The sequence below is a fragment of the Haemaphysalis longicornis genome, unplaced genomic scaffold, assembly GCF_048455015.1.
Source record: "Haemaphysalis longicornis isolate Haplotype H1 unplaced genomic scaffold, Haemaphysalis longicornis Haplotype H1 scaffold_1, whole genome shotgun sequence".
In the NCBI taxonomy this organism is placed as follows: domain Eukaryota; kingdom Metazoa; phylum Arthropoda; class Arachnida; order Ixodida; family Ixodidae; genus Haemaphysalis; species Haemaphysalis longicornis.
Window position 1 is genome coordinate 152500387 of NW_027526203.1, and position 13741 is coordinate 152514127.

General features: G+C 48.4%; 1 protein-coding gene across 4 annotated transcripts in view; it reads right to left on the reverse strand.

Annotated features, from left to right (window-relative positions):
- LOC144137997 (nose resistant to fluoxetine protein 6-like) overlaps positions 1-13741 on the reverse strand; it is a 168539-nt gene that overhangs the window by 68416 nt on the left and 86382 nt on the right. For all 4 annotated transcript variants that reach the window (XR_013315796.1, XR_013315798.1, XM_077670035.1 and 1 more), the window contains exons 8-9: positions 11742-11834; positions 5856-6021 (exon numbers count right to left, since the gene is read on the reverse strand). Coding sequence is in view for 2 of the 4 variants with exons in the window: in XM_077670035.1 (XP_077526161.1) it covers positions 5856-6021; positions 11742-11834 (259 nt within the window). In the remaining 2 variants the exon portion in view is untranslated. The remainder of the gene's footprint in view (positions 1-5855; positions 6022-11741; positions 11835-13741) is intronic.

Sequence of the window (13741 nt, forward strand, 5' to 3'; positions counted from 1 at the left end):
GTTTCGCGATGAAATGCGTCGTTGTGCTTCTGCGGGTGGATGGTGATTCCCATGGTCTGGATTATCTTTCTCGAGCGACGTACGACTCTACCTCGCATGGTGTATGTTCAGTGTGCGTGGCTAAAAGCCATCTCGGCTTGTGCGCCAGAGTTAAGTGACTCGCTGTTCGTCCCCGCAAACCGCGCGCGAGGTGAGTGCCAAATTTACGACGGGCAGGAGGAGGCAACCCATCGTCTGTCAATCGCGTTTCAGACTTGCAACGCATGTTGTGACGTTGTGTTCGTTCGAAACGCATGTCTGGATTGTTTTGAAGATGAATAAAATGTATGCGTCAAACCCGGGCATTGGGCTCAGGGCGTTGTCGGCGATTGCACGAAAGTGCCACGGGGCTTCAACGATTTCTTTATGGAACGTACTCAGGTAAGAGAATATCCATGTCGTGTTATGGCCATGTTGCATTCAATACAAACGGTTAAGCGTTTGTTTACACTTGTTTCGTTTGTCGTAAAATGTCCAAGCACTCCGGCACTCCGCTGGCAGATCAGCCGGCGAGCCGACGCTGAGCAGACGACTCATCTCGTTGGCGGAAGTGCGTGAAAAAGCCGCCTAATAGCAGGATGTCTAGCTCATGACGAACATCTGGGAATCGATGATGTAGACATATGAAGATGGCGGCGTCCAAAAACACGAAGGGAAGGGTAAGAAAAAAGCCACAGACTTTGCAACAAAAGTGTGAGCTTTCCGCTGCGCGTAAAAGAGTAATATTTGGCATATATGACGTTGATGACCCAATCTAACGATTGCGCTACTTCATTTAGTTTGCTCAAAACGCCTTTCAGGGCCCTTTTAATTTCTGCTAATATGTCCTTAACACACGTTTATTCCCTGACCCAATTTGGTCTCTTCTTGTCCGTTAACGTTATACCTATCATCTTCACCCTCCCCAAAATCCTCACAACCAGAAAGGCAGCTGTCTTGCCGCGGGGACCATCACTAACACACGAAGTGCAACTATCAGAGGAGCAATCAGGGAGGGTAGCAGGAGCAACAGCAAGGAGCTGAATTAGCACCATAAACTAACGTTTGGAACTAACTTGCGTACCAAAAGGAATCAGCGTTGGTGGTTGCGAGGAGCTGTCGCCACTGCTGCCCGCGATGTGCGAGGCTGTCATCGGCGTTCCGGCTTATATTGGCATCAGTGTGGGCGGGACCACAGTGGTTAGTTGCGTGTGTCGCTGCAAGAAACAGCGATGATCAGTCAGGCCAGAGATAAGAGCCAAGGTAGGAGCATTCACTGGCTTGTTGTGCCAAGTTTCCGAACGAGCATTGTTGAAGGGCTTGCTGAACCGAGCTTTCCGACGAGGATCCTTCGTACCAAAAGGAATGAGCGTCGGTGTTTGCGAAGAGCTGCCGCCACACCTGACTGCGATCTGCGAGGATGTCGCCAACGTTCGGGCTTATATTGGTACCAAGATGGGCGGGCTCACAGTGGCTAGTTGCGTGCGTCGCTCGAGGAATCAACGATTTTGCCATAGGAGCATTCGGTGGCTTGTTGAACCAAGTGTCCGAACGAGGATTATTGAAGGACTTGTTGAACCAAGTTTTCGGACGAGGATCCGCCGTACGAGAAGTAATGAGCGCCTGCGTCTCCAACGAGCTGCGGCCACTGCTGTCCGCTATAGGAAGGCCCGGCGATGTGCCTACTGCTGCCCGCGATAGGAAGTGCAGAAATTACAATAGAAGGAGCAATGGAATAATAGGCGATACGCAGACAATATACAGACTATATACATACACACACACGCACACACTCAATAAAAAAGGCGTGGTTGGGTGGGTGAGTTTGGCCTTTGACAGTTCAGGGGCGGGTGGTGAGGCCCGCCGCCTCAAGGTATGTAATGAGAAGGTTGAAGGCCTCTCTGTGCAGCATGAGTGCCCGAGGATGCATTATGTCATCTGAGGTACTCGATGGCTGCTCTAGCCGCCGGTTCCCAAAAATAAGTTTTTGGCGAGCATTAGCATACGTAGGCAGGTGCAGTGGATGTGCTCCAAGGTCTCAGGATCCGGGCAGTGAGTAAAGGTGGGTGAGGCCTTGCGACACTGCCAGTGCAGGCGTGCTATTTTATAAAGTAGCCGGTGCGAAGCCGAAGGACCAGGGACCGCTTTGTTTGTACTATCGCACGGATGAGAAGAAACCGCAACGCCTCACCGGTAACTACTCGTCTGCGAGGTGGCGTGTCGCCACGTCTCGCCTGATGACATCCCTGGCCACATCAGAGTGCGCCAGGGACGTGCAGACTAGGACCATGGGTGAGTGGTGGGCTACTTCGGTCAGTTCATCTGCAGCCTTGTTACTGGTCCGCTAACGTGGGCAAGAAGCCACTGCAAGTGGAGGCTTCAGCCTTCCAGTAGGTGGCACAGCTTGGCCACGAGGGGCAACTCGAGGTAACCGCCTCGCCTCCGTGGCAGAGATGTCTAACAAAGGCGGAGGAGCGCCGGCCGCGAGTCACAAGAGGTGGTTGCCGCTGGTGGTGTGTCATCTAGCAGAATTTCCCCGGCCAAGTGTAGGCCTGGCAGCTCTGCCACTGTGGAAATGGTTGGGGAGGGCAGTCGGCATTGCTGGTGGGCTCCTCTGGCCGGAACAGTGCAGGTAGCAGCTCCTCAGCCTAATGTTGTAAGGACCGAACCACCTGTGCAGAACAGCAGTACCCCGGTGGCTCCCCGTCTATAAGTGCAGAAGCTTTCCTGGCACATTCCCACATCTGGCAGTCCCGCCTGGGACTTAACTCCTAGGAACGTGGTAGTTGCGTCGGGGTACGGCTGCAAGTAGTGGCGGGGGCCTGCCTGAACTACTGGAAGCATAGTAGTGACCTCCAAAGATACAGCAGCGGGTGCACATTGACGGGGGCAGCAGACAGGCCTTCTGAGGGCCTTCAACGTAGCCCTCAAGTAGAGCGCCCATTCTGCTTATCCGGGATTGTTTTCTCGAGCGGAGCCTGACCTGTAGGGGGGTGCCCCAGCTGCTCGGGGGATGCGCTCCACATGCTGCAGCGCTGTCTGCTTGGCAAGAAGCTGGACGGGCCAGCTGCCGGTTTCAGTCAAGGTACTGGCCACTGGAGAGTCTCTTGGGAGGCCAACGCAGCGCTGAATGGCCTTTACATGAGCCAGCTCCCCCTTTTCTACTGAGCATCCCTGAGGCTTACCAGTGGGAGTGTGTGAAGGACCCGAGAGACAGTGTAGGCCTTGTAGTTCCGGAGTGCCCACTGGCACGAGAATCTGCCCTGAGCCAGGACCTAGTTGATGCCCCTCAAAATTAATCCGGAGCCCTCTACTACGGCGGGCCTCATCGCCTGTGTTGCGTGGACGCGTTAAACCCTACAAGCAATGAATAGTTGATGCCCCTGACGGTGCAGGTCATCTGGTCCAGTTGCGCCTCGGCTGATGTCCTCCTTGAAAGAGTTTTGTCGATGGTCAGGCTCAGGTAGAAGACTTTGCTTCTCCAGGGGAGGGGTCTGCAATTGAGATGCAGTGGAGCAGTGCGTGGGGCTTGGGCTGGGCGCAGATGGATCGCGATGGCCTCGGTATTGGCGCCGGAGAGGCGAAGTCCCTTGCTCGTGAGATGTTTCGCCACTGTATCAAGGGCCGCCCCCCTGTAGGGACGCGCGTACCCGCCTACAGACTTTGGTGGGTTCCCGGGTCCAGAGTGGGACGTCGTAGACATTACCCCCAGTCTACACTAGAATGCACCTCCCCCCCTCCTCACTCACCTTTCCAGATGAGCGCATGTGGGACCGACTTGAAATCAATAGCTTTTATTATACTCCTGTCCTCCACCACATTTATCCTTCAAGATACCTTACAACTGCTCTGTCTGTGACGTGCCGGGATCTACTTATTACCTAGCACGGGAATTCCCCTACTGCCCATACCCTGCACTTCCCTATTGATTCGAGGAGTGTCGGTGCTTTGATGACAAGTTCGCGGCTTGACCATCAGGAATACCTGGTCCATCGGGCGCGAGCGGAAGCGGTCGTTCGAAGCTTTCTCAAATTGGGTGATGCTGCACTCACTTTTCTCTTTTTTTAAAAAGAAAAACGACTCCAATAAACCTTTTTGTGCTCTTCCCTCTTAACACACCTAGGAATTTTCGAGTACTACCACTACCTGAAATCTCATTCCAAGAAACTCCACAAGCTTCTGCTCTGCGATCGATCTGCAGTAGCTAGTGGCTGTCCTTAAGAAGTGTTGCGAACCCGCGTTTATAACTAGTGCAATAATATAATGTATTGTTAAAAATGTTGTTAGCTAAGACAACAACAACAAGAAACGAACATTTATTCGGAGGGGTGGCTTTTTGTGCAGTATCTTAATCCGTTTTGTGCAGCATATTATTGCATTTTCTGCAGTATAATAATGCCTATTTATTTCTGTTCGCACGTTCAAGCGCTCCGGTCCCTTGTCCAATACGGCAACAAACCGCAATTGTATCCTCTAATGAAATACACACATATATTGGCACAATAGTGCCACTCTCGCTGTACTTTTTCTCCACCCCGTCGCTCCTTTACAAGTGTTCGTTGCATGCTTTAAATGATTGCCGAATGTACACATATAGTTTCACAAAAAAATATTAATGGTAGGTACTATTTGGCGGTCTGCCTTGTGCCTAGTGCATGGTCCATCCGCCTTAATAATTATAATATATAATAATTAATTAATTAACAATTAAAAATAACCAGTATTTATAGACTGGTTATTTCTGGTTATTTATTAATTCAGGGGGCACTATCGATTCATATGCTACACGCCAGAAACTGCAGCAGCATATTTGGGACTGGCAGTCAGTGGAGTGCTCGTTCCTGCGCAAATATTGAGGAAAATCTGGCAATTAGTGAAGCTTTATGGTTCCGTGTGACTTTTACGCATCCTTAAAACACACCACGAAGACAAGTTCTTCCAGAATTCCGGACTTTATGGTGTATCACGACCACTTCTCAGAACTTGTTCCTGTCCATGTTTTTCGCGCCACACTTGCAGCTTCAACAAATTTGCACAGGAGAGCTCAGATTCCAGAATCGCCAAACTTTTACTCTTGAATTTCCATTCAAAACGACTGCCCGCCGAACTGTGGTTGCTATCGAAGCTTGCCATACAGGAGTTTGATCGGTCGTTTATTGGTTTACATTCAATTTTCCCCGACACATCAGTTCACTGTGCATTTTAGAAACCTTCACACCATATGAATAACGAATTCACTGGTGAAAAAAGCATTTCCGTGCATACCGTGCATTAAACGTCACTTAGATACGTAGGATACTGTACCAGTGTCAACGTTTGTTCTAGCGCAGTGCTCCTGGTGGAGTACCAGGTTTTGTGTTAGCTCTCAACTCGTGTGGCCCTACCCTTATAACGAGGCGGTACGGCAAACCGATGTTTTATCCGTCGATGGAATACCGAAGCCACGTACAGACCCCACTCCAATTTATGTAAGTGCGTTGGAAGAGCCATGCTTGAACAAAATGCACCAGGAGAGCGCCTCCTAGAAGTTCACCTTCCCCTAGTACGATTGAAGTGCTGCCGGTGTTGGAACTTACCCGTGCGTTATTATGTTTGCCGAGTGGTACCCTATATTCTAATTTCCACAGCTATTTACCTGGCAAATGTTCAGTCAGTAGCGGACTCAGCACATGCAAATTTTCATCTCTAGTCACCAGCATTACCTTGAGTGGATGACGAATACATCTGTATGCCTCAAGCATCGACAGAGCAGCACGTGATCACGCCTGAGGTGCTAAACTAAACCACATAGCTGAATGTCCCTTCCGACAGCCATCCACGGCAAAGTGTGTACGCACGTATGAGATTTGACGGTAGAAGTTGCGGATATTTAGAAGGAAGGTCCACCAGTAGCCTTTCACGTCCAAGTAGAACTTGTGGTACACCACATCCGTCGTCGGACCCCGCACGAACAGCGGCAGCAGAGAGAAGCCGCATGCCACAAACACCAGAGGAAGCAGAAGCCTGTAATCATGACACAGAATGTGTTTTCGGTTTTAGAAAACTATTATTGGGCTGTGGGAGACGCGGAAAATGCATAATGGACAGTTAACCAAAAAAACGTTGTTTTTATTTGTGTACAAGCAAGATTAAACATTTTCGACGTGGGAAAGTAAGACCGGCCGCTTAGTACAAAAAATGAAAGGCGTGGGAGGCTGCCACCCAACCGGCGATCCATAGCTTTAGAGATAGGTGATTCATCACTGGGCACTCACCATATTTCTTTATTTAGAATACATAAACACAAGCACTCAAGAAAAGAAAAGGAAATCTTGTGAATGTGGGTGACCAGCGGTGTAAGCGCTCGGGAGAGGGAAGATTCACATATCCGTTATAAAGACGATCGTACTTCCAGGACTGCTTAAACCCGAACGTTACATTGTCTGTATGTTTGCTGACTGTCTGTGTGTCCCTTGATTCAGCCTTCCGGCCAAAAATTGAAAGAATACTTGAACGACACGTTTACATACAGACAACTTTTCCGAACCACTAAATCTGTGAACACACTTCATACTTGCCAACATTGTTCAGTTAAAAGAACACATTAGTCATATTTGAAGCAAAACGTCAATACGTAATGGTATTGGTTTCAATACATCGCTCCCTGATTTTTGCGATAGGAAGTGGAGGGTGGTTGACTGCAAAGCTGTAAACGGCCCCTACAACTATTACCCATGCAACATTCCGAACGCAGCAATGACGGCAGAAAGAAAGCGGAGAGGAGCGTCTGGGGAAGTGTGAGAAGGAGGGCGGCACACGCGGCTATGGCGTCATCTCTGTCACTGCCTCCCCCTAACTCTTGTTTCATGCGTCGCCGCCAAGGAGCGCCCTCATCGGCCCTCCCCCTCTCCAGACGCTGTTCAGTTCGCTGCTAAGCTGAACCACCTAAACGCCGATATCATACATTATGAGGTTTGCACTTCACACGAGGAGGTGGAAGGGGGGCGAACAACTTCAATCGACCTTATTCGACTAAAAGCTGCTAGGTCGGCAAAGTCATCAGTCCTGTTCTCCATTGGTTCTACACGCCGTCTTCGCCCTTTCGGTGAGCCATAACTGCCTATTCGTGTCAGAGCTCGCAAGTTCACTCTCCCACTGCTCGTACGGACTGGGAATTGGTTTTAAGTCTGTTATTCTTGCACTCCTATACAATATGATATAGAATAACACGTTGGCCGCAGTAATTGCACAGAGAGTATTGGGTGTGGGGTGAATGGCATGGAGTCTCGTGGGGTGTGGGAATGTGTTTGTTTGTAGAGGGCGGAAGGTGACTTGTTCTTTGAACAGCGAGTCAGCTCCTGGCGGGTAAGTGCATCGGGATAGCTTGTAGTGTTGCGTTGTGTCGCTGAAAGTAGTGAGAGGGTGTTCTGCCCGGCGTCATCCTCTAATGATGCCCGGTTTTAGAAACCTCGTGCGAACGCATGTACTGCTTGATTGTAGCGTAGTAACAAATGGGAAAGGGCCCACATTATTGATATGTTTCTTTTGGGGGGAGTCTGGGCTAGAACCTGCATTGCTTTTTTGGAAATTCTTACTACCATGTATGTATGACAAGCTGCTTGGGAGTAAGTGATGATGGTACTGGCTTGAGTCTGCGCAATGGCTATTGCGATCGTTGTCTCTTCCGCTTAGAGGTTATGCACTGCTTTAGACTTATGCTCGTAATGAGGGCAGTGGGGGCTGCAATAACTGTAGTTTTGGTGTTCGCTGCATAGTCCGCTGCATCTGTGTAAACCGTGGTGGCAGATTCTCCGTAGAGTTTTTTGAGGGCTTGGGCGCTGGCTCGTTTTCTCCTTTCATGTTGCTGAGGGTTCATGTTCCGTGGAAAAGGGTGTACTCGCAGCATTGACCGATTGTCCAGTGGGACGTCCGACGTCGTTTCGATGGTTTGTGGAAGTGCTTAGCCTAGGCGTTGGAGTACGCGGCGTCCAGGGGAGGGGGGTAATGGCTAGCCGTGTTCTTTGCGTGGTGAGGCGGGCTTCAGGCAGTTCTTCGAGACTGTTATGTAGTCCAAGTGCTTGCAGTCGAGTTGTTGATATACTTGTGCGCAAAGCTAGGGCTTATTTTTACGCTTTGCGGATAATTGTCCTGATCTTCTGCTTTTCTCGCACCTCAAAGATGGTGTAGGGGGCGACATAGATGATTCGAGAAACAATGATCACTTCGACCAAACGTAGCATGTCTTGCTATTCGATGCCGTGGTTCTGATTCCCAATCCTTCGGAGCATGCTAATTATTTGCGCTTTGGTTGCTTCTAGTTCTTGGATTAGCTCGTTGTTTTTGCAATTTTCTTGATAGGTCATGCGCAATATCCTAATAGCTGAAGAAGGAAGGATACTATGTCCGTCGAGTGATATCTTTATGTCCATGGCTGTGTCGCGTCGCCTCTTTTGCGCGAGTAAGAGCTCTTATTTGGTGGGAGCGGGGGGTTGGAGGAGGGAGGAGGGAGCATGTTAGTCCGCAACATTTTGCATAGGCCTGAACTACGTTGGCGGCCTGCTGGAGGCAGTCTTGCATTATTGCTGCCAATCCTTTGTTGATCTATATCGTGAACTTCACACGGGGGCTCTGAATGAGCGCAGGTTGTAGACCCGCCGCTGTACTCGCTGAGTGCACCGTCTGTCTCCTTGCGTCCTCGTGTGGGCGTAGCTTAGTGCAGGGAGTAATAAGAGAGGTAGTGGGCCTGCACCAGACGTGCGGTATACGGGGCAGAAGTATACTAACTATAATGTTCACGTCGCGCGTAGCGTGTTGCAATGTTCTGATTTATTTTGTAAAAGCGTTGCCATGCTTCGAATCGATTATGAAAAAGCCTTTGACCGAGTATGTCACGATATCTTGTTTTGCGTTCTGGAACATGTAAATGTGGGTGAGGTTGTGAAGGAGGGAGTACGCATGGCGAACAGTGAATGCTCAACAAAGTTAATTGTCAACAAAAATATCACACAAAGCATACCCATCTTGTCTTCTGTCAGGCAGGGATGCCCTGCGTCCCCTCTTTTATTTTTGTGTTTTTGGAACCCTTTTGTTTAAAAATAATTCATGACACTGAGTTGCGCGGCTTTCGTTTTCACTCGAGTGAGGTGAAACTGCTTACATACGCTGACGACGTAGCTGTTTTCTGTGAAGACAAGGAAAGTATTAGCAAAGCGATAAGAATAACCAAGGATTTTTGTCATGTCACGAATAGTTCTGTTAACTGGTCAAAATGTACGGGTTTTTTTCATGGGGAGTGGGAAGCGGCACCTTGTGTGTTTGAGAACGTGGTGGGGTCGCGTACACCGGTGCGCTGTCTGGGGGTACCTTTGGACCAGTACAAACAAAACGACGAGTACTGGGAAGGGGAAACAGCAAGGTTGCGTGAAAAGACAACAAAGGGGGGCGGTCGCGCATTGTCGGTTTTTGCTTGTGCCACAGTCTGCAATCTTTTTCGTTTACCCAAACTGTGGTACGCGTTACAAGTCCTTGTACATGTACGTTTCCCCAGATGCTATACGGTTTCTGTCTGTACAAAGTTATTGCAGTGTGCTGTACGATCTTATCATGGCCCTAGGCCTGCATGCCATTTGGAGGTTGAGGATGGCCGTACGCCATGCTGATCCTGAAACGCTCACTGTGAGCAAGTACTTTGCACGAAGTATAACCATGCTGTACAAGATCCAAAAGCTACATGACCCTGACCACGAATGGCTGCCAGTTTTGGAAGAACTGTGTACTTTTGATCTTTATTTTAAGTTTTTTCGTCCGCCGAAGCATGGCAGACGGTTTTTAATCTATCCTTGACTTGACGTGTGTTTTGAAAAACAGTAGAGAAAGAAAGTGGGCGTAGCTTAGTCGGTAAGGCGACCGGCTGTTGCTCCGCTACTCTATTCGGGTCCAGGTTCGGTTCCTGGCGGTGCCGGAGATTTCTTTTATTTGTTCGCAGTAGTTTTCTGTTGACGACAATGGGCCCGAAAGAACCCTTGGAGGGTAGAGGTATACTGATTTTCAGTAAAAGATACGCCTTGAAAACAATGTTTTTACCCCAAAATACAGAAAGCGCTTCCGCCAGCCGGGACCTCGTGGCAATGTTTCAAGTTCAAAGTAACAAAATGGTACAGTTGATGGTACGAGCATTGGAACGCCGAAAAATTGAATGGAAAAGGAAAAGGACGAGCATGAGAGGGGGGTGGTGAGAGGAATCTGAAAAACCACCCATACGCTGTGGTAGGATTGGTTTTAAAGGTTTCCGTTTACTCCACATGTCACCACGTGCCTTACTGGTTTGATTGATTGATTGATTGATTGATTGATTGATTGATTGATTGATTGATTGATTGATTGATTGATTGATTGATTCATTCATTCATTCATTCATTCATTCATTCATTCATTGATCGATCGATCGATCGATCGATCGATTGATTGATTGATTGATTGATTGATTGATTGATTGATTGATTGATTGATTGATTGATTGATTGATTGATTGATTGATTGATTGATTGATTGATTGTAGGGTTTAACGCGCCGACGCAACGCAGGCGATGAGGCGCGCCGTAGTGGAGGGTTCCGGATTAATTTTGACCACCTGGGGATCTTTAGCTCGTAGACATTATTGCTTCCCTGTGAACCGCGGGCCGTGTTACCGGTCGCATGTAAACTCTGCGTTCGTACTCTCCACTGTACCACTCCTGCTCTGGCTGCCAAAGGGCGGCTGGCAGTATTGAATAAATAAATAAATAATAACGTGCGCAGAAATCTCGTACACACGGGCGTTTTTGCTTTTCGCCTCCATCAGAAAAGCGGCAGCCGCGGCCGGGAATCGAATCCGTGACCTGGAAAGTTTTTTGAGCGTGCCTATAAAAACGTCACCTTGATGGTGAACCAATGCACCGACCGTCAGCTACAGTTTAATAAGAAAAAGAAAACGTGGCGTTGAACAGTCGTGGCCAATGACAAGATAGGACGGATTCAGGCGCCCGTATCTGCTGCATCTTGTGTTGGTCGAAGTACTTTATTTTTTTCGTCGGCTACAAATTTCGCGGTGGCATATTACCCGCTCAGTCATATGTCCTTCGACTGCGGCATGACCAACGTCAGGTGTGATCACGCAGTGCCTGCTGTTTTACCGAACACGGCTACCACAGAACAGGAAGGATTTCGGCTTGCTCGTAGCTCGTAGACGTGTTAATTCATAGTGAAGGAAGCAAATTCCCAAAACTGCTTAAGAATCCAATTTTCATGCCAAGCCCAAGCCAATAAAGGGGGTCTTCCCATAAACTACCATGACGACATGGATTAACAGGCGCAGTATCCCCTGTAGTATACTTACTAAGAAACTGTATGGCCCCCGCCAGATGGACAAGGGTCAGGGGCCCCTCGCTATGGTAAAGGCAGCTTTCTAGACGTGAATTCCCCTTTTAAGGGTCCGCACTCGACCAGGGACGCCTGTACCCATTAAGGAAACCCGTGGGTGCCCGGTGGTACCAGCATTCGAACCCGGTACCTCCCGCATACGAGGTGACGGCTGTACCTCTGAGCCATAGCTGCGGGTAAAAAAAAACACGCCAAATAAAATATGTCCCAGCGCAATCACAAGCAGGGGAAGGTCCTTATCTACAGGGTCGGGGTTAATGGTTATTTGAAAGCATGGCTATATAAATTGCCGTACAAAAACAAGCACTGCTGAGAAGTGCCCTTACCTGTACCAACGTCGCAGTGCTATGATAATGGTCGTCTTTACTCGACCCTGTGAACTTTTCACGCCATTGAGCCCGTACGAAAGCAGGAAACCACTGCATAAGAAAAACGTAAAAACAGACAAAGTGCACAGCAAACTCATTACACGCAGTTTTGTTCAGCAGAGGTTAACAAATTTGAAAAAAAGACAGTTTAAGATATTGCTCATTATTCTCGTTTTTACGGGGGCTGCTTAAACAGTTTCAGGCGTTATATATGTAACTGTTATACAGTAGCTACGTACAATATTTACGGAAATATAGGTGCGCCACTATTTCAGCCCTTAGGAGTGTGGGCCATTACATTTAAAAACTCCTAAAAACTCATTTTTCCCAAAAAAGTAAGGTACAACATAAATACGTGTAACAGCGGCCGTGAAGCAGACATATAAGAAGTACACAGGAGAGGGCAGAACTGGCGTCCACCAAATAAAAGCAATTCGTCATGTTTGAAAGAAAAACATGAGTTTTATGAATAACCATGCATGTGGAAAGACGAGCTACAAGTCGAAAAATATTTACTTTCCCCTGTGTACGCGAAATGTAAATCTCCTCATAATCACGGATTTTACACAGGTAGTACGGCTTCCTCCGAGCATGTATCCACCGTGGGCGTATAGGCCAAAACACCACCTCCTCCACGTTTTTCCAACTCTAACAACGGCATCACACATTGTCCGTGCGCTATATATGTCCGCCACTGCCCTACCACCCCTTCGCGATTTCTGTCGGCGGGAGCACAGTCGACATCGAAGGAGAACACGAAGTACATAACGGTACCGTCGTGGCGTGGCAATAGTCTACTGCTCCTTTCCGTCAAACAGTAACCAGTGGGTTCCTTCCCTGCCCAACCGCATCTTGATATCGACCAGCTTCTATTTCACCTTATACATACGTATTTTGGAACCCCCGACTAGAGTTACACCCCACTGCGTGTATCTGAGTTGTGTTATCAAATTACGGAGAACTTAAAAATCACATAGGTGGGCTCTTTGGTTTTCCATCTTTAAACGTGCCACGGACGGGACAAAGAAAAAAAACAGACAAGAGGGTCTGTGCTGGTCCTTTTTCACATGAAAGTGTTTTATTTCGGAATTCACGAACATTTCAATATCGGTCACGTAAGTCACTCCAGTACAACGGCGTGAGCAGCCTGTAAAGGGTGCACCCCTGCACACAGCGTCTTCTTGCGAGGAAGAAACCTTTAGTACTAAATAGTACGTTATATTTAGGATTTGTTTGTTTTGGGTTTTATATTCTAACACGAAAGTGTTTGGGGCCGGGATACACCAAGATTTTACAGACGTTATATCCGTCCCGGAAATTTGCGTCAGGATACCTGTGCCGAAGCGACCCGCCAGGAGGACGTCACTCACCAAGCACACCCATAAAACAGCTGCCGACCCGCAAATTATGCTCTACTGCGGATTTTTCTGGCCGATTCTCTTTCACTTTCGTGTTTGATCGATTCACATGACACAGAAATCAACCACAGTTTTTTCCCCTTTCCCGCCCGTGTGAGCAGTTGGACGTTTAAATATAGCAAACTTGCCTCAGGGCTCAGCACATCCGGTATACGACCCTCCTGGAAGCAACCGGCTAGAGCGCAAGCACCGTTAACCTTACAGAAATTTAGGACAGCGCACAGCCGGAAACTTACGCCTGGCACTTCGCGGTACGACCAGCAACCGAGCGTCCGTTCGTGGCCAGCCGTGGCGTGCCGCATCTATTAGTTGCACTGTTTGCACCCTGCCACTCACCTCCCTTTTTACGCGCCCGCTGCGTTGCTAGGAATTGCGTCCAAGATGGCGTAATTTCTTGACGTGACGTGCAAATCAATATAAACCTCGTCGAACTTTCGCCAAGGTGTCTGTATTCACTCCGCAGTCGAGTCGTTTATTTATTTATTTATTTATTTATTTATTTATTTATTTATTTATTTATTTATTTATTTATTTATTACA